The sequence below is a fragment of the Pleurodeles waltl genome, chromosome 6 (assembly GCF_031143425.1).
Source record: "Pleurodeles waltl isolate 20211129_DDA chromosome 6, aPleWal1.hap1.20221129, whole genome shotgun sequence".
Lineage (NCBI taxonomy): Eukaryota > Metazoa > Chordata > Amphibia > Caudata > Salamandridae > Pleurodeles > Pleurodeles waltl.
Window position 1 is genome coordinate 286,877,271 of NC_090445.1, and position 23,843 is coordinate 286,901,113.

The 23,843-nt window shown below is 39.3% G+C and overlaps 1 protein-coding gene across 1 annotated transcript in view; it reads right to left on the reverse strand.

Moving 5' to 3' along the window:
* Nucleotides 1-23,843, reverse strand: part of SCN4A (sodium voltage-gated channel alpha subunit 4) — a 1,135,018-nt gene that overhangs the window by 182,789 nt on the left and 928,386 nt on the right. The window contains exon 26 of the mRNA XM_069238085.1: nucleotides 23,128-23,398. Coding sequence (XP_069094186.1) covers nucleotides 23,128-23,398 — 271 coding nt within the window. The remainder of the gene's footprint in view (nucleotides 1-23,127; nucleotides 23,399-23,843) is intronic.

The window sequence follows — 23,843 nt, forward strand, 5'->3', positions numbered from 1 at the left end:
CGACCGCCAGGGTCAGAATGAGGGCCACAGTGTGTAAATCATTCAAATATCACAAAACAGTAATTAAATAAAGCACAGGAAACTATTTTTATCTTTAATTTGACACTAAAATGATTAAAAATCAGATAAGGAGAACCGGAGAATTGAGTTTTTCAAGAATATATGTTTTTTAGCGCACCAAAACTAAAAGTGTCATTTGGGATATCTTCTTACACCTCGACTGGGTCCAAGTCAAAATTTGTGGCCCACCGCGACTGGGCCCTGCTTGGCTACAGCAAGTGGGAGGCCTTGGTCAAAAGATTACCTTCGGACTTAGGCCCTCATTAACTCATTCGCATATAAGCCTGTCTTCCGCCCGCCAGCCCTATTAAGAGTTGCCTGCTGGGCTGGCAGCGGGAACAGAGTTTCCGCTCAGCAGGGAACAGGGCCTTAACATTGACACTGGCTCATAATTGAGCCGGTGGCAATGTGGCGGTGCGTCGGGTGCAACAGCACCCATCAGGCTTTACACTGCCCACAATTTGGGCAGTGAAAAGTGCAACAGAGCAGTCCATGGGGGCCCCTGCACAGCCCATGCCAAGTGCATGGGCAATGCAGAGGCCACCATGGCGCCGTCGGCAACCCCTTTCTGCCAGCCTTTGCATGGTAGGGCTATCATCCTTGCTGAACTTGAAATTGGATCAGCAATTGGGTCCCTGGAGCACTCCTCAGATATGCTGAGCGGGAAGTCACGGTCTTCTGTTTATGTTTGGACTTTGTCACTTTTTTGGAGCTTTTTTTCTCCAAAGTCAAAAGGCCCCTCCATAGCAAGCTGATTTTGAGTCAACGTCATTGGATTGCTTTACAGGAGCCCTCAGTGAAATCCTGAAAGTCTGGGGCCCTGGAGATTTTCAGTGGGACAAACCTGCAAGTCAGGCCGGGTCACGGTTGACACAAGCCTGCCTGACTCATGACGTCGGCTCGGTCCCTTCATGGAGCTTTTTACTAAAAGTTCCCGAATCTTCTCCATACTTCTGGATTTTCATCCAGAAGGTCTTTGAAGGTCCTTTAGGAGTCCACAAATCACCCCAAGGTTCCAGAAGCTCTGACTTGCTCATTGAGGGTTAGGATGCAAACTCCCTGAATGCACCTGCCTCAAACTCAAAAATGACTACTGGACAGTGGTCAGCTGGTCAGTTTCTTCAGGCTTTGTTGCAGGGGACTATGGCTAGCTATTTTCCACCTGTAGCAAACAGGGAGTCCCTACTTGAACCAGTTGAAGACAGATAAATTCCTTTTTGTGGTGAAGCCCAAGAGTACAGCTGGTGCAGTCTTTCAGAGTGCAGTGTCTAGGTCCAGCAGGGCAGTCCTTCTTCTTGTCTTTGTTCCTTGTAGGGATCTGGGGTGTGGGTGCAGCTATGCCATATGTATCCTTGCTCCAGGGGGGGAAAGAGGAGGGGGGCAACTGTCCAATCACAGGCAGGCCACCACCCTCTTGGATGACCACTTCCTGAGAAGTGTGGCAAAATCAGACCTAGGGAGCAACATTCTTTACAAATTCAAAATGGCAGAAATTAATTTTTGGAGGTTAGGTCTGGCTGGGTCTACCCACTGGTTGGCTAAACTTACTTAAAGCACCCCTTTCCTGCCCTCTCCTAATCTAATTAAGGGGGCACCTGGTTGTCTGGGTTTGCCGGAAATGGGGGAGGTCCTGAGCTGCTCCAAATGTACTTCCCTCCTTTGAAGTCCAGTTTGGCTGCTCTCTCCCCATCGTGTTTCACATTTTGCTGAGGCAGATCTCATCCTCCAGGCACCTCCTTTGTCCTCAGCCCAGGCCACCGCACAACTCAAAGAAACTTGGCCAGGCTGCCAGAGGCTGGCCAAGCAGAGAAGTGTACTACAGAGCTGAAGTTGGCAACTTTCTGGAAGATTTCTAAAACTCTTTCCCGAAACGAGTTATATTAAATTCAACAAAGGCAAGTTGCTGGATTTATTATAATAATACGTTTGATACAAAACTGGGACTATTTGGCTCATTTTGAGACGTTATTAATTAAAAATAAAGTCTCCCATGTTAGACTATGGAGCCCATTCACTACAGTGAGGAAAAAACAACTTTGGCTATTTTTCCATCACTAGGGTTTATAAAACATCTTTTATAAGGTCCCTGCTTATAGTTACATAACACCCAGCCCTAGTGGCACTTGGGGGACACCATAGGGGTGACTTAAATGTAAAAATGAGGTAGGACAAGACTTTAGAAGTACTTGGAATTCCAAAGTCAAATTTTAGAAGTACTTGGAATTCCAAAGTCAAATTTGATATAACTGATTTAAAAGCAGCCAGCAAGGCAGGACTGCCTTTAAAATGACACTGGGCATATCAGCAGTACACCTATGGGTGCACTACCTAAGGTTGGGGTCCCTAAACGTACATGCCCTACCATATTGTCTAATTTGCATGTCAACTTTACACAGAGCACTGACCCTGGGACTGGTTAGCAGTACCCAGGGCACAGCCAAGACTCAGTAACCACCAGTATCAGTCCAAAACATTTGGGGGTGACCAGGCAAAAAGGAAGACTTTCCTACGGCATGTATATGAGAGGGAGATAAATAGATTACAAGATATGACCACTTTGAACACCTTATGGTGCTGCTTGGCCTGATCATTGCACAAGCAGCCTTTCACATATTATCAACATCATCTTTTGAGATATTGTAGCTAAAGATGTCATACAATATCTTGGTATTCTCAGAGACTTTAATACAACACAGAAAACACATGAAAGGGGTGTAGAGCCAACTTTGTTTCCACTCATTGTATACAGTGCTGGAATAAGGTGGTTTAGTCAGTATCAACATCACTCATCTGTAATTTCAGAAATTCTCTTCCGAAGTGCAGATGGATGCAAAAAAAATTGCAGTTTTCCCAAAATACCTCAACTTTCTATTGTTTTAGAAATGCAGAAGGGCATGGTTATTCTAATCTCTAAAGTCCTTTTTGTTTGAGTATAGAACAAGGAGAAGCATTCAAGATTCTTAAGAAGGCATTCAAAAGGGACTCATTCAAGAGACATTCTGTGGTGAATCAAAACTCCATTCTGGAAATAGATCCCTCAGCTATCTGAGATGTTTTCACACAAAAAGATCCCAAGACAGTTGTCTTGACCCAATGACCTTTTATGTAAAAATTGGTTCATTTACTGAAAAAATTACACTATTTATAATAAGGAGCTACTATATAGGCTTATTCGGCCGCTGTAGTCATTGCTTAGAAGGAACCATGCCTAAGGGCTTGGTATGGACAGACTACAAAAAAAATGCTTTTCTGAAATCTATGAAGTGCCTTAATTAATGGATGACACTCCAGATGAACTTCTCAAGATTCAACTCCAAGATTATGTGAAGACCTAGCAAGAGAACTGGAAAGGCAGATGTGCTTTCTAGACAAGAGAATCTAGCTAAGATGAAGGAACAACCTCCATTTTTAGAATCATTACATCAACAGATATTAAAATGTATATCTTTAGTGTGAAAAACTGGGATGTTGGTTGACTGGGGTGTGAGAGTGAACCAAAAAAAGCCACTAAATTAACCTATGCTCATCCCTGGTTAGCTTGGCACAAAAAGCAGTCAGACTTTGTTGCAGGGAACAATGCGGAACAATGCAACACACAGACATCAAGACAACACAAGAAAAATCCCAAACCACTTTAGAAAAAGAAGTGCATTGGTCCCGGACAGCGATTACCTTCTGATTTAGAAAAATTCTTAAAGAAAAATGTCTGAGAAGGTGAAATTCAGCAGGGCAAGGCTGCAGAAGGTGCCCGAGGAGGGAGCTTTATCATCGGATGGCCTTGGTTCAGAGCCACAGTGAAGAGTTCTACATTCAGACTTAGGGCCTCATTGTGACTGTGGCAGTCTTCAGACCCCCACACTTGCAGTGGCGGTCAGGACCGCAGATGTTGTGGCGGTCCGACTGTCACATTAAAACCCTGGCGGTCACACCACCAGGAAACTGCCAGGATCCATGATCCCCACAGCCTGGTGGGGGCGGAGATCGTAACCCACTAGGGCAGCACTGAATGCAGTGTTGCCCTGCGGATTATGAACTTGTCCACCACCATGAAAAGACTGGTGGAGAACGGGTGCAGGGAGCCACAGAGGCAGTGCATATGCCCTCCTGCCCAGCACCGGAAGAATGTGGTGCTAGTGCACCCTGTTGGCTACAGCATTGCCACCAGCTCAATTACGGTCTGGAGACAATGCTGTAGCCTGTTTCTCGCTAGGCCTAGTGGAAAACTCCTAATAACTCTGTTGGGGTGGTCACCACGAAGGTGGCCACCCTGTCGGGGTTTGGCAGTCGAGTTTTCCCATCCACCAAACTCGAAATGAGGACCTTAGTTGCCAAAATGGAAGTTGAAAAACTCCAGCAAGATGAGGCAGAAGGCTGTAGTTGGAGACAGTTCCACACGTCCTGATACTCCTTTGGCAAAAGACTGCTGAAGATTTGCTGCTGTGGAGAAGACCCTAGCAGGAGAAGCTGCAATGTCAATCCAATGGGTGATGCACCTCAGGTGGATAGGCAAGCAGGTTGGTTCTGGTCTTCTCATTCTCAGAGTATGTTTTGTCTATGTCTTCAGTTTTGGAAACTAGCCATCTGGGCACCTTTGGCCACACAATCAAGGGTCCAGGACTGGTAGGGCACGTCTTAGAGGTTAAGGACTAACTCAGGTTGGATTAGGTGTGGGTTCAAGATAGTGGGAGCCTTTTGTGTTCCCGTGACTCCGAGCAGGAAGACAGCTAACTAGCCCTTTAAGTGACTTTGGTAGTCCGAGGTGCAGTTCAAGATGCAGGCTCAATAGCAGGGCTTGCCTCTGAGGGATCAAGGAGGTCTCCAGGGAGCAAAGCAGTCCTTCCAGGTACAGCAGCAGTCTGGAAGAGTGCACAGCAGGTCACAGCAACAGGCAGTCCTCTGAGAGGTCTTCTGCAGGTCCAGTAGTGAACTGAAGAGGGGGTCTGAGGATCCTATTGTTATACCCTGCTCCCCTTCTTCTGGGAGGAAGAAAAAGGTTTTTTGATGTTCTTGGAATTTCCCAACTCCCCTGCCCTGATTTCAAGATGGCTGCATTGGCAATAGAGGGTCATTCGATCCTTTGAGTGAATGTATAACACAGGCATATTCAGATGTAAGTGGTATAGTGCTTAGATCCAACCCCCTAAACCTGCTGGCAAACGGCCCATTGAGGCACACCTAATGTCCTATTGTGTAACTGGGAGGAATTCACAAAGTCTAATTGACAACTACAGCCAGTCATGTGTCCCAGACAGACTGCTGGCACAAAGGGCTAAGGGCAAGAACCTGCTAAAAGTGTAATTCTAAGAGGGGTTGTGCCCATGTTTAGTCAGTAAGGTTGGGCCACTATAATAATTGAAAAAGAAAGTGAACCTTAACTGACACTAGTTGAAACTTTTTGAAATTGTGGTCACAAAAAATGAATTATTGTGTCCACTTTAATATTTTCATATTTGTAAGAAGAATTCAATGAAGCAACTCAGAAACATTGACAAGGCAGGTCATACACTTCAGAGCAACACCAAAGACAACATTCTTAAAGATACATTACTTATAGCATCACCACCATAATAATCATACCTGTTACATAATTGTTTTTTTAACCAAAAGTAATCACTAAAATACATTCAAATGGCAATATTAAAAATCAACAATATACAACACATAAAACAAAATTAGAACAATATCCACTACACAAAATTCAATCAGTGCGTTGTTTGTGATTGAGAAAAAAAATTGTTTCTCTTTTTTGTTCTCCAAACTCTTAACCACTAAACTAAGGGGCTGAGAGCTTTTTTTTAAAAGAATTTCTTGGAGGTTAGAAAAAGGGGTGGACCAAAATTGCTCTCATTTGTTGAGGGTTCCCTTCAACACAGTCGACCTTCTAGCCAACTCACTAGTATAAAGCTGTTGATGTGTTTTGAACCCCAAAATTCAGGGTTCTTCTTAGGACCATGAACTGGACAGTACTGTAATCAAGAAAGAATTGTATTTGTTATTTTTAACAAAACATTGTTTAGGAATGTGGAGAATTCTAAAAATAATACTAACTTCTTATATTCAGGATTGTAGTTATGTTCGTACTTTTTGAACTGAAAAAAGCAGAGTGCCAAAACTGTATGTAATGTTCTTCTGTTAGACAGCACAAATCTTCATCAAAGATTTCAGACTGTAGAATGCACTAACTTTGACTAAAAGCTGTAATTGATGTGACAGTTTTATTGGAATCTCGATCCACTATAAGGGTAGCGTTTTTGTTGTAAAAAAAACGTAATACCTTCATTTGTGGAAATCTTTCTTCTTTTGTTGAAACATTTAATTGACCATCCTTTGAAATATACTCACTTTTTAATGGTGGTTCCTTGAAACAGTTTCACGCCTTGGGCTACTAGTCGGATTCCATATGATGGCTACAATGACTGAAATAAGAAATGTTTTTCTTTTAAGCCCAGTTGGTCGGGTAAAGCATTTAAACAAAGAAACAAGAATGCTTGATAAGGCTTCATGTTACAATTGTAGGCGGTTATTTTTTTTAGCAAAAAAATAATAATGAAGAACCACCGTTCTATGTGCACTGAAGCGCGACCGTTACTTAGCCTCAACTTCAACAAGAGGTGGTTTCCTTTAGGCCAGACTCCGTTGTTTGAAACAAAATAACAAGAATGCTCCACAGGGCTCCATGTTACCATAGCGCGCAACTGTTATTTGGCAACAACGTGACGAAGTGCATCCATTCTGTATACTCTGTATCAGGACAGATAACTTGCATACTGTATCTTAGAGCTGGCTCTCTTTTGTTTGTATTTTATTGAAAAAAATCAATTCACTTTGCTGCATAACAGTAAAGAGTCACACTTTGGCACTGCGTCCTCGGATCGCTGAATGGCATTGCAACTCAAACATTTTCCCCGATGTTTTTTATTGGTCAGATTCCTTGAAGTTTGCAATTGGTGAATAAAGACGGCCTTTTCAATATGTTGACTGGATTAGTTGTGCCTTGCATCGTCTTCTGCTTAAAAAGTTTATTAACTAAAGAAAAATTAAGCTCAAAGCAAAGCCGTATGTTTTAACATTCAATCGCGGTGAAAGGATTTCAAAGGAATGCATTCTAGGAATAGTAGTTAAAAATGGCCCAATGCTCCGTTAAGAGTGAACAAATTCCTTCCATCTTGGTAACTGCTCCCAAGCCGTTTCAAAATGATCAATCAGAGGAATAAGCCTCTCATTGCTAACATGCATTCAGCATTCAAAAGACGACATTTCAAGATTGTTTTTAAAGAAAAGAGAAATGTTTACATGGGAAATAGTCTGTGGACTACAGCTGTTGCTGCTCAGTCATTTCCTTGAGCCCATGAGTCTTGGTTTGGAATTTCAAAAATAAATAGGCTTCCTTTTGATTTAAGTTGTGCTCTAGGTTTCCATCCCTTGGATTCGATTGAATGGTGGCTAAAACTGTCCAACGTAATTCCTTCTGTATGTTGTTTTTCTAAAAAAAATGATTGACAAGGGGTGCAGTGACAGCTTTGCGATGGAACCTTGATTTGTGCTGAATTATCCTTTGTTACATCTCTTGGTTAGTCTTGCCTATAGACAGTTTGTTACAAGGGCACACAATTCTGTAGACCACATTTTTAGTCTTACAGTTGGTGAAAGTGCCATCTAGCCATTTTATGTTGTGCAAAACTTCTGAACTCTCAAGGGATTGATTACAAACTGCAGGTCTCACATTTGTGATGTCCCTTCAAAGGCAACATATTCCAATGATGTCATAAACTGCTTTTTTTCGAAGTAGGAGAAGTATACACTGGTATGATCTGCTTGCCAATGCTGGTATTCTTTTTAAGTGAAAACGGTGGCTGTTGAAAAGAACTGTCCATTCCTGAAAGCAAATGCAGATTTTGCACGACAATTTTCTTGAAATGATTTGTCTGTGGACAAAACCTAGAAATACAGACAAGACTTTCTGATCTGTTTTTTTTTCTTTTCCAATAGACTTTCTCGTGGTGTGTACCAAGCTCTTCTCATAGATTTTTTAACACTTTTTGGGATACCCTCTTTCTTTTAATCTCTCTGCCAAAATTTTGTAGTGATAAAAATAGTCATATTTTTTAGAACATTTCCGTTGCCCATATGTCTCAAAGACTTCTTGGATGGAAGCTGGAGTAGTGCAATGCCTTATTTCTGTGTGTTGGTTTCCGATGTAATGTTGTCATTAATTTGTCTTCAACAGCCATAATTTCAATATCCAAAAAGTGATTGACTTCTGATTCTTGGTCAAACAAAACTTTATGTCAGGGAATCTATTATTCAGCAAATTAAAATAGTGGTCCAAAGTATCCGTGGCTCCCGTCCATATGCATAGAATGTCGTCTATGTACCTGAACCACCTTGTAATTTGATGGCCAAAGGGATAGTTATTATATGCAAACCTTTCTTCAAACTTAGCCAAATAGAGGACAGCCAGCTCCAGTGCAAAAAGAACAACAGATTGCTCTCCCTTTGATCTGAAAAAATAATTCTTCGAAATTCTATTAATTCTTCACAATGCCAAACGTGCCAATTGAACTATGAACCCAGTAGGAATACGGTGGGGTCATGCTCTTTCTTCCAAGTATATTTCAATGGCCTCAAGGCCACCCCCTGGGGAATCTGTGTGTAAAGTGCCACTACATTCAAAGTTACAAGCCATTGAGTTTCAGGGCTATATTCCATTCCCTCCATCTTATCGATAGCATCCATTGTGTCCCTGAGGGCTTTCCGTTGGCATAGAGGCAGATTATTCCGAACAAACTCATTCTTACTTTCTAGCTAATTTATTGCTGAAAAGACTGACTGCTCAAATGTAAGCACCTCCTTGGGAACGAAATTTGAGGGAAGGCAAAAAGATGATTTATTACGAAGTACTGAGGGCTTTTCCATTTTTTGGTAATCATGGTTTAGAAAAAATGCTTTCAGGCATATTGTTTTAAAAAACTCAACCGCTTCCATTTTAAGATAGGCAAAATCAGTGTGTCTTGCTGGTACAAAAGAAAGTCCTTTCTCAAGCAAGCTCTGTTCAGCTGTTGCTAAACATCTTTTTGACAAATTGAAGATAGATTATTTTATTGATTCTTGTACAGTTGGCAATGTGTCTGCATTTGCCACGGTTGATTGTTAGTTCTGTAGCTGCCCCTCCTTCTCTGTTGGCCTCTTCTTAAAAAAGTTGGTTGTTTCTTAATAGTTAGATTTTGATTACAAGGTCCTTTGCCAGGGTCAGAGTCACCGGCAGATTCTGAGGAAGAGGACTCAGAAAAAGTTATACATTTTTGTTCCGACCTTCCCTGATACTCTGGGCAAACTCTCTGAGATTTCGGGCGAGTGCAACAATCGTCCTTCAAACACGAATAAACTGTCTCCAAATTAAATGATTTCAAAAGTGGCGTTTTCAATATTGTAAGGAAAAATCCGACTTTATCATTAAAGAAGGTCAATCAGGCGTACTTGATTAGCCCTTGCAGGGTTAATCAAAAATGAAATATCTACCTTGTCCAAATGGATGAGCTACCTTAGGGGTGACTTATATGTACTAAAAGGAAAGTCTTAAAGTGTTTTATTATCTTTTTAGAAATGTATGAATTCTGTTAGCATGCTTTTATGGTATTCTTTGCCAAAATAAAGCAGACAAATTGAAAAGGAAAGTCAACATGGCAGTTTAAAACTGCATTCAGGCAGCAATGGTGGATCGGGGACATGTTTTGGGGTGCTCTTCAAGTGGGTGGCACAGTTAGAGCTACAGGCTCACTAGTAGCATTTAATTTACAGCCCCTGGGTATAAGGTATATCATTCTGCCAGGGACTTACAAGTAAATTACATATGCCAATCAGGTCTAAGCCAATTCTACCAGGCTTTAGAGGAGAGAACACAAGCAATTTATTACTGGTTAGGAGTGGCAAAGTGCACAGAGTCCTAAAGTGTTGGGCTTTGGGCAGTGTGCTGTTTAGGGCCTGCCCCATGCCACCCTCCCTATGTTTGGGTCAAGTGGAATGTCTCTCCACAGATACCTACACCAATGTGCCAACTCCTCATTAGGTATAGGTCTGCCTTATGGGAGAAGACCCAGGAGGCTGCTATAGTGGTGCACTGGTGGCCATGCTGCTTTAACAGGGATCTCTAAGATGCCTTTATCACTTGTATCTGTTGTGGAGCGCTGGACCTTCCTTATAATACTCATATGTTGCCTTTATTCCTGGTATAGGCTGCAGTAGTCACCTTGGACTACATATCTCAGAATTCCAGGCTGGCGGCCATCTTTGGTGTGTCGGTTTGCATAAAAATGCCACGCTCTTGAAGACACGCTCACTATTCTCCATCTGCTGATACATTTTGAGGTGTTGATCCTCCCTCCAGCTTTATTCCAGAGTTTCCTGTTTGTTGGGGGCATTTTCTCTAGATGGGCAGCAATCAAGACCCCAGGCCTCATTCTTCTGTGCAGGTAAGGTTGGGCAGGCCTTAACAGTATGGAAAGCCTTTGAGCAGCCAAAATTTGATGGCCAATGGGTGATTCTTTCTACCCACTGCACTCCTCCTGCATGGCATCTTTAACTTATTTAGCATTGTGACACAAAGGGGAGAGCACTTTTGGCAGCGTTATTATACATCAGTATTAGTGTGTCATGTGCAGGCTTTGCTACATGCCACAAGACTCCCATTTAATTCAATATATAAACTGGCAATTATTGTCTTGATATAACCAGCTTACTAAGCAATCTAATGAGTCACTGCATGGCGTTTTGAGTTTGAAAGTGTGAGACTGATTGATGTTTCATGCTGTGTTCAGGATGGTGCACAAGCCCCAATTTGCAATGCATAAAGTAAACTCTTCTTGTCACAGTGTGTATTTATGAGAGTGCAGCATTTATACCTATGACCAAACCATGAAGATAAGGACATTGTCTAAGGCACATGAGTTCTACGTGCTCATATAGATATTTGTACTGTGTACTGTGGTCAATCAGCAATTGCTCCTTCACAGTATAACTGAGTATATGTGTGTAAATGCTTCCTTTTCAGGTCTCCTTCCCTGGTGTCCTCTTACAAAATCCTTCCCCTCACTTGGCCACTTTAAACCTTCGTGCTTTAATAGCACCCCGAGTTGGAGCTGCCTGGAGGTGGGCCACAAAGATCATCGTTCAGTCTTGAGGGAGAGGCCACATCAGACATAAAAGCCAACAAAAACGAATTCAGCAAAAAGTGGAGGAAAAAGGCAAAAGGTTTGCGGTGACCCTCCAGAGAGGGCCGCATCCAACACTCATGTTCGATAGCAGATGTGATCTACAACTCAGATATATTAGAATCCACATTAACGTAAGATTCTGAAGAGGTTGCTGTTACAGGATCAGACATTATTTTTTCCAGAACAAAGGAAACAAGTAAAATTAATTATGTTATGTAATGACATACCTATTTCAGGGCAGCAACCCTTTAGAAAGAAAATGTCCCTTTTTTCCACATGACATGCAGCTAACTTCTTTCTGTGTCCTTCAAAGTCTTTGAAGGAAATGTCCTGTACATTTTGAAGTCTGAAGCCTTGTGATTTGCTTAAGGGGCAATAAACCAATTGTAGATGGTGGTCATCTGAATAGCCCTTTTTTAGACAGATTATTAACAGTTTTTAAAGAGAGATCTCTACTTTTCTGCTTTTCTATCATAATAATAATTAAAGGTGCCTCATCGGGATGAAAATAGATAAAATCCCCCAGCAATACCTCACTGTTGATTGAAGCTGTTTCAGAAGGAGGTAAAGAAGATGCTGAAAAAACTGTACTACGGTGACCTCTACGGGTGAGTAGAGAGCTCAGCACATACACTGCATAGTAATAATTTGGGTAGGGCCATTTTTGCATACACTATTCCTATTTTGAAGTTACTGGGAAGTCCCATCCTGATGATAGGGAATGATTCAGGCCTGTGAATCAATGAATGATCCAGCACTGGAGAAGTTATGTTATCAGCCTTGTAGTGTTTCCTCAATCTGGACAGAAGTTTTGAAATTTCTAATATTTCTCATTGACTAGACTCATTCACAATTGTCACTGTGTTTGATTAGTAATGATAACTCTGTTTAATTTATCAATTAATGATGCTGACATCGGTTAGTTGGATGAATACACAGGTATTCATTATAGCATACTTGTTGTATGGAGTAGGGCATTTGTTTTGTTCCACAAGTGGGAGAACAGGTCAATGGGTAAATAGGTACTGAGTTGAATGTGTGCACATAATTTACAGCTAAGACAGTGCATTCTGGTTGTAGGGTAGACCACTGGTCTTGCAAGCACACTACTGAAGTCACAGATTAATATTATACCCTCTGATTGTATGGTTAGTTAATATGACCTTTGGAATTTCCAGCCTCACTGATCACTGGTGCATCCTGCAAGCATAAGTCACAGCATCAATCATGAATCAATCATGAATCAGCAATACATGTTTCAAGGCAATACTTATTAATGTTTCTGTTAGCCTATTACACATATATGAAATAATGTATGAGGTTTTGTAGCTTTTTAATGAAGCAGGTTAATAAGAGCCTCTAGAGATATTTGGCCATCTTGTTTAGCTAAAAGTTATGGCTTCTCCCTACTATGGTAGGCTGATTAATCCTCTTGAAATCCTATTAGAGAAGGATGCAAGTTAAAGTGAGCTGCATCAACTTCTAGTTAATTTTTGCATTGTTTATGGTAAATTCATCTCATGACACATCACCCATGTTGCCCATTTCGCCATTATGGTGCGACGAGTCACTTGAATAAAATGAATAGAAAAAGAATGGAGTTGGATGATTTGACACTGACTATCTAAAAATGTGCTGTGATATAGCATCTTCATAAACTGTTATTTTAAAATATATACCGGAAAAGAAGGCGCATTGCCTTGGTAAAACAAAGCAAAACAAAAGAGACAACATTAAAAATCCTTGTATCTCCTTACAATGTTTCAAGGAAACATTAGAACTGATACTAGTATAGTGTATCCTTAATAAACAGTAGTACCTTCCCACAGGTTACTTGATGCACCACAAAGGGGATTTAAATACAGCAAAAGCTATAAATGGCAGTTATTTAATTTACACGTTCTCACAATCAATTGGATTATGCTGCTTTAAATCGGCAGAAGATGCTGGAAGGGCTTTGTGAAGACCCAAAGTGAATTTCCAAAACCTAATCTTCCTAGGGTCCCACAAAGTTACTGCTGCTTTCCATTTAAAGTGCTTTTGTAATATGTGTTTCGCATCTTCACCTACAATGCTTTGATGCCTTGTGATTGCAAATAATTTAAGCAAAATCATCTCAACTGGTGCACTGGTATGCTGATTCAGTTTACAGAACCTTTAAGTTCCTGCGGTCCTACAAAGTTACTGCTGTCATTATTATTGATAGATGTAAGGAGCAGTGATGGACTCCAAGGTTTGTAAATGAACTGCAATCAATTTCAATCTATATCAAGAATGTACATTTTAGTAGGAGCATGTGTAGATATCTAGAATATCAGAATGTTTTTGGCAAGGAAACCCATCTAAAAAATATATAAATGTGTTGCAAACGTTCCAACGTTGCAAACGTTCTTTGTATGAGAAGTGTATACTTCAAGTCTTCTCACAAATTGCTTAGCATCACATTGGAGGAAGAATTCAGGACTCCAAGACTCATATAATGTTTGAATGAGCACATAAATGAATACATTGGCATAATGTGAAATGATGAAACCTGTTTTGATGGAAGATAATCAATTCTCCAACATATCTGTAGTATAGAAAATCAGGAGAAAGACAAAAATGAGTTTAAAATCCACAATACTCACATACTTCTGTTTTATTTGGGGGTTATAGTATAGTAGGAGTTATAGTATTGTAACAAAATATAAATCCCTTTCAGAACGATTTGTAACAAACTAAGCAGAATAGTTTTAAATGATTTTGGAATAAGACTGAAACTAAAAGAATAAAAAGGGTAATTGTATACTGAATTTGTATTTATTTATGAATTGATGATTCAAATCAAATTTATGTTTTGGCACTTTGGAGAACAGCATGTCCCTATGAGGTGAAACTGACAAAAATATTTGGTAGTTTGTTTAACTTCCTGACTAGGAAGCAATCTTTATTATGGAGAGATGATCACAAACTCTTTTGAAGTGGGAGGTCGAACTAAGAGTCGAAAGACATGACAGTTACTAGACAATGCAGATATATAAATATATATTGCTCTAGCAGGAATGAGTTATACTGTACCACAGCTTATGTTCAGCTTTCATGACCACAACTTTAGTAAGGATAAGGGCTGGTGAGAACCAGAAGAACAAATTTCAACTTGAAACAAACTAATGCTCAAGTAAACGAAGCACCATAGGCCTCAGACAAATTAATATAAAGAAACAGAAAAACCACAGCTCACTTTTGTTTCAGCTTTTCTGTCACTGTAAGAGAGCCTCCTAATTTCAGAACAATCATATAACGGCAAGGAGAGTACATCTTTTAATGAGCTGATTAACTGATGCAGCCAAAACATGAAATTGCACCATGTAGTCACTCAATATTACTGGCTATAGGAATCAAGTAATAATTTAAAGCCATTATCTGAGCTACAAAAATGTCGCTGTAGCTCATCTGATGATAGACTTGAAGTTGACCTTTGTTTGTACTTGAAGTAGGTAGTATGAGCTGATTTTTAAAAGCAATAGTTCCCACCTGGCCACAGTAGAAACACTGACTGTAAAAAAAAATTCTGTCTGTAGGTGTTATCAAAAAGTAATTTTGGCAAATGAGTTTTCCTGACTCACCTTGTATAATTTTTTGCAGAAGTTATCCTTTAGGCAGAATTTCAAATTTGACTGATATCAACTGGAGTTATATGATACTAATTTCTAGTGGCTACATATATGTAGGGGTGGGACGCAGATAAAGCCATACTGCATAAACCTATGGTCCTGCATATTAACATGTTAATTTTAATAATATAAAATGGAACAAATATTGTTTAACTTCTGAATAGTATATGAATAACAGCTTGGTGTATATAGCTCCAAGTTAAAGAAGAAACATTTGTTTGACTTACATGTGCAGATGATTTGGTTGTAGCGTTATTACAGTCTAACCAATACAACTGGTAAACTTTACATAAAATTAAAGACATGTTGACTTTAGGAAATGACAAACTGCAGGATGAGGAAGAATATTGCTATTTTTAGGGTCATTTTTCTGGTACGGTCTGTTTCTTAACTTGAGAAAGTCATTGCTCTGAATAGGTATTTCCTAATCAATCCTATTAATAATAAGAGGAAAGAAAAATGAATAATATAGACAATTAAGGGTATTTAGAAAAAACATATTCAAGGAATGAGAGAAACAAGAGACTCAAAGCTCAAGAGGACCTGAGAAGAACCTTAATCAGTTGTTACACAGTTAGTTATGTGCACAACATGTATATAGCACTTACAAATGATTAGAAAATGGTATGGATAGATAGCTAAGCACATCCACACAGCTACACTTATTCTGCACACAGATGAAAGAAGTGTAGATATTGTTTGCAGTATTAGGCATTATAGAGAATTTTAATTCAGGAAGCCTCCAGTGATTTCATATATATCTCGGTTTACACTAGTACTCAAATTAGTCAATAGTTTTCAAATTTAGGTCTATTTAAGTTGGTAATTATCAGCAAAATGTCTGAGCATTCTGGATAACCACCTACCTTTCGATAAAATGAGAAACTAAGCTATGAAGATTTGTACCGGTCATGGTATTAGGAAGAATATAAAGGTATATTGGTGTGATGTATTTGCAAGTTTCACAAGTGTTCAATCATCATAATTATCACTACACACACCTCTTATGTAAATAAAAGTAGTTCTGTTTTGCAGCCATTTTGCTCAAAGAAAAATAAACATAAGGAATTTAGGTTTGTTTATATTGCACTGTTAAGCATATAGCTGTCCCACGTAATATTCAAGGGACGACAGCATGAAGTGTATTTTCCAGGTTCACATCTCTTAACCATTGTCTACCATTAACATATGTTACAAGACCATGCATCTCTATCTGCTGAAACAAGTTACTAACCTATGAGAATATGCACATACTATGTTAAATGAAAGACTGGTTAAACAGTATTAAGTTTCATAACTACAGAAGCAGCTCCCTGTGGATAATTAAAGCAAATGAAAAACAAGGAAGATGGTGAAAAATGTTTCCTCCTGGTTGTCTAATAATAAATTGATTATACTGAAATGTATTTTCTTTCCCTGGAAAGAAATGTTATATGGCTACACAGTGGTGGTTCTGAAGCATGCTTCTCTTTACGTACCAATGTGTACAAATATAGATTTAACAAGTTGTGCCATTTGTTGATTACTTTGCATCAAGAAGATTGGCTTACTTTGATTAGATATAGTCTGCAAAGCCAAGTATTTGAAATTTTAAATGGATACTATGAAAAATGTAATTATATCAATGTTTGAGACCGGTTGTCATTCCAATAATTCCTGGTCAGCTTATTTAACAGGTGCTGTGCATGATTTAAATCCCTAATCGAGCTGGAAGGAAAATGTAGTTTTTAGATCAGAAATAGAATCTCAGGTCATGCTGCTCAGGCTCATCATAGACTTCATAGTGCTAAATAAAATAAACAATGCCAGGTACATCACAGACACTAGTAACATCATGTTAGCGCAATAATATTTAACACAGTCAATACAAAAAACGGTTTGACAAAATATAATTAGAATGTGTTTTATGATGTCCTAATAAAAGAGCTAAGATCTTCTTGGTCCAGTCAAACATTCACTGACTTAAGATGTAGATTGTGTGATTATAACAACAAATCAATACTCCATTTATTTTTCTGCTGCCCGGGGGTTAAACAAGATTGCAAACATACAGTAAACAGATTTTTATTGCTCAACGCAATACCATAATGTACAGATGCACTAAACTATTGCCTAAATAATGAGAATATTTCAGAATTATGTCCTTCTGGGTTCGTTTTAGGGCTGTTTTGACACAACTATTAGTTTCTAAATGTAGGATAAAAGGACAATATCAGTAGAGTTACTAACAATTCAATGCTATATAATGTCACACCTACAAAGTGGTATCTTTTAGAAATTTGTAAATGTCTGGAAACACTGAGAAAAGCTTCCAGAACACTCAATAAATATATTACTAACTGAATGTATAAATGACCTGCTGTTATGGGTAAAAATATTCATTTTGAAGCATAAAGTCCTCAAATAGTAATCTACACAATTCTGTGTCACTAATCTGAATTATACAAGGCACATATTAAGCCCAATATGAAATTAGAAAATATTTTTCAAGCTGTTTCTTCAGGTCAATATACTTTAATACAACTGACCAGGCAATTTAATATAGCACCTCATTAGAGGACTTCTATGAAACACTTAGACTTATGTTCCAAGTTTTAGTGGCTCACTTGGCAAGTGTCTGCAGTCAGTTACTACTTAAAACACCCAATCACAAGACAGCTAGTGTTAATCATGGAACCCAGGCTCTGCCATCTGAGCGTGCATCCAAATCATGTGCCCACCCAGAAAAAGCAGGAATATCCAGAATAGCAAACTGCACAACTTAAGCAGCAAAGATCCTGTGTGAGCACCGTGCAGCAAGCTCCCAATGAGTTATTAAACTGTACACTATAAAGGAAGACGAAGAGACATGATTGTGCTACATATATTTCCAAAGCCAATTCAAATAGCCATAAACATTTAGAAACAATAAGGCACTGACCACAGTTTGAGGAGGAGATGCTGCCCTTTCCTCCCAGGGCTTCGGTAATGTTTTGTTGAGCTTTTGAGAAGATAATATTGCCATATAGTAATTTATTGCTCTTGCCATTACTACTGTAGAGTCCACGGTGCCTAGTGTCAATGTCTGGCCTTCTCTTACACATTGTTAATGGAATAGTGTGAGGTGTATGCTCTATGAAAACATGCAGTTAATGCACAGACAATATGGTTTGATTGAGTCAGAACAGCTGGCTATGTTAGTCAGTGCAGTACTGCAGTGTGGAAACTTATCCAAAGCTAAAAATGCAGTAGGCTTGTCATTATTTATAAAAATAACCTTGACCCACCAGCTTCATCCCATTTCTAGGAAGTCATCTTCTAGTACTGAAGAACAGCGGTAGAGCAGAAGGTTTACTGCTAACTAACTGTTTAGTGGCTTTTGACACTGTGGAACATGGTGTCTTTTGTTCTGCTGGACACACTTGTGAATATGATGGGAGCATGGGATAGGGCATTTAACTGCTACAGGTCGTACCAAACAAGCTGAATTTATTATTTTCAAAACTAATCACATTGCTTTGTTCAGTCCATCAGAGATCATATGTTATCCTCCTCCTCTTCAACATTTACATGCTGCATCCAGAGACATTGATATGGGAATGATGCATGAGGTGTAAAGTGCACACCGACACCCAGTGGCTTTTTTGAATAAGGTCCATGGATATTTGCAGACCATGCAGTGGAGATAAAACCAAACTTTGCATAAAAGCTGCCATGATCTACCTGGCCACAATAGCTGAGTAACACTACTATTCCACTGCAGACAGTTATAAATATTGATGTCGTCTGAGCTGAACCTCCAGCAAAGGCAGTGTCTATGATCTCACATTGTACATGTATTCTTTACCCAAGAGATGCACTCTAGTGTACATACTTTACTGAAGGGCCCTATTCCAAATCCCAGCTCCAACAAATGTATACTATTGCTGGGTAACTGTCCCCTCAATTTCAAGAATAGGTATTATGATTCTATCACACAATGCCAGAAAAATGAGACACTAGTTATTAGAACACATTGCTTCCTATCTGCTTAATTTTGTGGATACTGAAGCCACTGTTGGCTTCCTCAATGAAGCAATTTCTTGTCACACTATGATGAAACAGTCATGTTATAGTTTATACTCAAAGCTACCATTAGCCACCTATTCTAATGTGATAGAGTGAGGTAGAATTCTCAAAGTCTATTATTTTGAGTGAAAACAGGGGGGTATGTGTTTATCCATTGCATCTTGAAATGGTTGACCAGTGGTAATCTGTTTCACATTATAAACAAAAAACAATCCAGTGGTGTGGGTTTATATACTGCCAAGTTTATTCAGCAATGGTCCAGTAATTATGTTCTTTAACCTCTATAGACTACTAAGGATACCATTTCTACTCCTTTCACTCTGTACTTCTTGGTGTGGAACTGGGGAAGCATCAGGGAATGCACCCATCCTTGCTGAGAAAGTTATTTAAAAGAAACACAGCTGACAACATGAAATCCATATATAGGTATCTGTATTCTCCTTTTTTTCTTGATCATTTACTGGGAACCTTTACTTCATCTCAAGTAACTCTCTCTCTTTTGGCAGCTTCCCTCTTCCTTTTACCTTTTGCCATAGATAATTGATGTCTGTCTCACTGCAAAAAGGAGTATGCTCTATGAATGTGATGTTTGCTTCATGTCTCAGGAATCTTTCAATCAAGTTAGTGATTTTCTGTAGCTGAAGGTCATACTCAATGGCTTACAATGGTTGGTGTTGCTTCTCCTTTCCTGGTCAACCTTTCAAACAGTTGCAATTCAGGATAGAAGCAGCTGCAGAAAGGCTACTTCTTTGATTAGTGTAATCTTTACCCTCACAGCCAGGTAGTAGAAGACATAAGCACACACAAGGCAGTACTCCTTAAGTGCTGGCCGTCGCTGATTCCATGTCACGTAGGCATAAATATCAAATGCAGCAGGTTCCCAAATTTAACCTGCAAGCCCAGCAAGTATTTCCATCTCCAGGTTTTATTAGCTTTCCTGGTTTGTAGGTACAGCAGTTTAACTTCTGGTGCACCATCTAATGGTGTATTTGCCTTGAGAAGGCGCAACTTGTTTTGAGGCGAGGGTTGTAAAATGGTCTGTAAGTTCGGCTAGTTTATGTTCAAGCTGACTAATATGATTCAGTTAACGCAGAGCCCTCTTGAAGGTATCAGTGGTCGTGGTTGTGTATAATTGTTTCCATTTCCCGAATATGGCTATGGGCAGGGTTGCATGTTCAACTGACTCGAACCATCAGTTGGAGGAGTCTTTCAGCCATGCATATGAAATGAGCTAAGCATCAAGGTCAGAGTTCACTAGTACATTAAAGAGTTCCCAGCAATAATTAGGAAGAGATCTGGCATTGATCAGACCTCCTTTAAAAGTTCCTTTAACCTCTTGAACATGCTCAGGAGAGTGAGAAGGCAGAAAGGTCTCAATGTTGAGCTAGGAGATTGGAGAAGATGACTATTAGGATCTTACACTCACAACTAAAGAGGCTAGAGGTAATCCTTTGTTCAAGAAGGTGCTGGCCATGATGTCCCACCAAACATGTGATTGGTGCACAGATGGGCTTGCTTTTCAGCTCACCTTGTGTGCTCTACCAGATTGTCTGCTGCCCAATTGCACTGTGACTGACTAAGTACATGCTTGGTCCCTTATAAATGGGAGCAGAAAAGCTAGCCTGTGGTTACACACACATACCTACCAAGATGGCTACAGCTAGTTTAAATGAAGTAAAGACTAAAGTCCTGAGTTAGAGTTTGGTAGACATGGTACTCTGTCACAAAGTGATAAATATCCGGTCTGCCATTTTATGATTCACATAGGATATGGAGCCCTCAAATCATGCAAGACACCACACTTCTTACATTCCTTTTTCTGACCTAACCTCTTCTCTGTTTTTTTCTCTACTCCTCTTCTGTTGGGTGACTGTTAGTACACTACAAACGGTACCCATGCATTTTACAAAATTCCTTCACCATCATATGGTTTCTGACCAACTGAACAAGTGACTAGAGATGAGACCAGTTATCAAAACTGGTGTGTTTTCAAGTTTTGAATTTCAAGAAATCAGCTTTGAAGTGAAAGGATGTGTTTTAAAGTGTTATTCCCTAAACCATTAGTATTTGGCAAAGTAGGTAGAGAGATTGTTATGGCTGGCTATTCTTAGGCATCTGGTTTATGGTTAAGGCCTCCTCTATATGAGTGCATCTGCTCCTACTTCCTTTCCTGCATATGAAAATATTAAGCTAAGTAACTCGCAGTCACTCTAGAAGTTAATCTTCCATTTGATAGTTACACAAAATAAGTTAAGCATGTTCCTCTACATATGCCATAGGTCAGAATTCTGCAGCGATCACAATATGCACACTTGCAAAGTGATGGACTGCAGTCTGTTGTCAGGCTTTCAGGCTCTAGAAAGTAACAGGACTCCAAAAACGTAAGCTAAATATAAATCAAACAAATGTTCTAGAATAGCCTACAAGTAGCCCACTTGTGCTCCTCAGAACAATGAAATCCCTCAATCCAAGCAGTGTGATTTAAAAGGATAATAAACTTGAATCCCTGCTGTGCTCTACACCCTTCATGTCAGGCATAGTTTATCATGATAGTTGTCGTATTAGCAAACATTTGGAGTCTGTCAAGAGTTGACAAGAGGCCCACTAACCTAAAAAGCAATGCTTACAGGCCCATTGAAGAGGATTAAATATTACTTAATTGCAATAATAATCAGTGTTGTGATTTACTCCATACTTGAAAATGCACAGCCCACCCAAGTGTGCATTCAATGCCCCCCACAAATGTGACCTTATATTTGGTCGGCAGGAGTCCTGCAGACCAACTTCACTTCAGCCACGGTGAAGATAGTTGTCTCATTTCACAGAAGTTTACGCTTACTAAATGTGACACCATTAACATCAACAATGCATGTATATTGGAACAGAGCCCTACTAATACAACTCCTAGGCACTGCCTTAAGGTTTTGGATATTTAGAATGGATGTACTGCACTAAAATTGCTATTAACATTGAAAGAAGGTGCCATTTTCCTATTACTGATGGGTAGAGTCTACCTCCATAGATTAATGATCTGCAAGGTTTCTGCATTTATTCTGATCGTGCCTCCTTTTTGTCAAGAGAATGCTACAGCAGAATATAATTGCAGTACAAACATACACACAGGGTCACCAGCTATTTTGGAGTATTTCCTTTTAAATGGCATTTTTAGCATATTTTTTCGCAATCTTTCTACTTGAACACATATGACTATGGAGGGGAAAACAGGCATCCACTCCCTGGTTCTGTTATGATTGCTAAGCTAAATTTCAGTGATTCTCTATGGTCACTGTATTAGTATAGTTTATTTTTTAATACCATCATATGTTTACCAGTTTGCCATGCCTGCAAGCAAACAAAAAGCTTATCCTGGAACCGTTCTTAAGGTTTTAGTGTCCTCAACAGATCTGTGTAAGAGGTCCCTGAGTGGGAATAAACAGAATAGGAGGAACTCTTGTCTCTTAGTTATGGCGTATGGTTTACCAAAATGTTTAGGTACTGAAGAATGAAATGGAAGAAACTGAGGAAGTTGTTCAAGTTTGTTTGTTGGCACAATTATATTGTTTTATCTGGTACAACTCTCCCTCAGCTCCTTGTACATCAGTGCTCTAATCTCCTATGTTGGGTGTACTTAGACATGAGCAGGAATTAAGTACTGCCTAAACAAATAACTAATCTTGTAACATTTGAGAAATGTTTACTTATTTCCACTGTTACAAACAAGTGTGTACTCCTATTTCTTAAAACATGACACACGTAGATCTATATTTAAAGACAACTAATGCTGGATAGCAATAATAGTATGTCTAGAGTGAAATGGGAAAAAGCAGAACATTTGAGGCATCTCTACAGTGGTCTTCATGTTGCTTCAATATTTAATCAACAATGAGTTCCTTTAGCCTAAGGACAACAGCCTAAGACCTGTCTCTAAAATATGTTTAACCATTAGGTTCCAGAAAAATATAGCTTTCTAGAAAAGACTGACTTCTATGAACTCTTAAGGCTTGCTGTAAAGAGCCTTTTAGAGGTTCACAGCAAGAAGCATTTTGAATGTAAGGATGTTTAAAGACCGGAAAACTGCCTTCATAGTCTGCCATAAGATAGTATACATTTCTACTATTATTTATACAATACAATTAAAACAAGATCTGAAAACGTACCTGCAATAGACAAAATAACGACCACAAAATCAAAAATGTTCCAGCCGATGGTGAAATAGTAATGCCGTAGTGCAAACATTTTTAGAAGACATTCTCCAGTAAATACAACGATGAAGACCAGGTTGATCCAGTAGAGAATTTCGATCTTTTGGTCACTTTGGTCATCTGTTTCAATCATCATGGTCACCATGTTAAGACAAATTAGGACCATGATCATAATGTCAAATACTTGCTTGGTCACAAAATCAAAAACCATTCCTTGAAGTTTGTTCTTGAATGAAGGGATGGTGGGTGAAGTTGGAGGTACAGGTGTAGTGCACAGAGAGGAAAACCACATTTAAACAAACAGTCCACAGACAAAGATATAAAAAGAAAAGTAAAGAGGGGTTGAGTGAGGAAACATTCATACATACATATGTAAATATGTGCATGCACTGTGATGGGGAAAGATATGTTTAATGCTTAATCGGAAAAAGCTATACCTTTAATCAATCAAATACACCATACACAATTTATTCCAACAAACTTACAGGTGGTTGGGCAAGCTTTGAAGAATCCAGCACTAAAACAAATTATTGTTTATTTTGTGAGGAAGCTGAATGTGAAAAGCATCAATCAAAAGATACATAGAGTGGCTCAGGAGACATTGAGACAATCTGCCTTGACCCTCTTGGCAGCTTTTTGGCTTCCCTTCTAATTTTCTCCACGAAAAACAT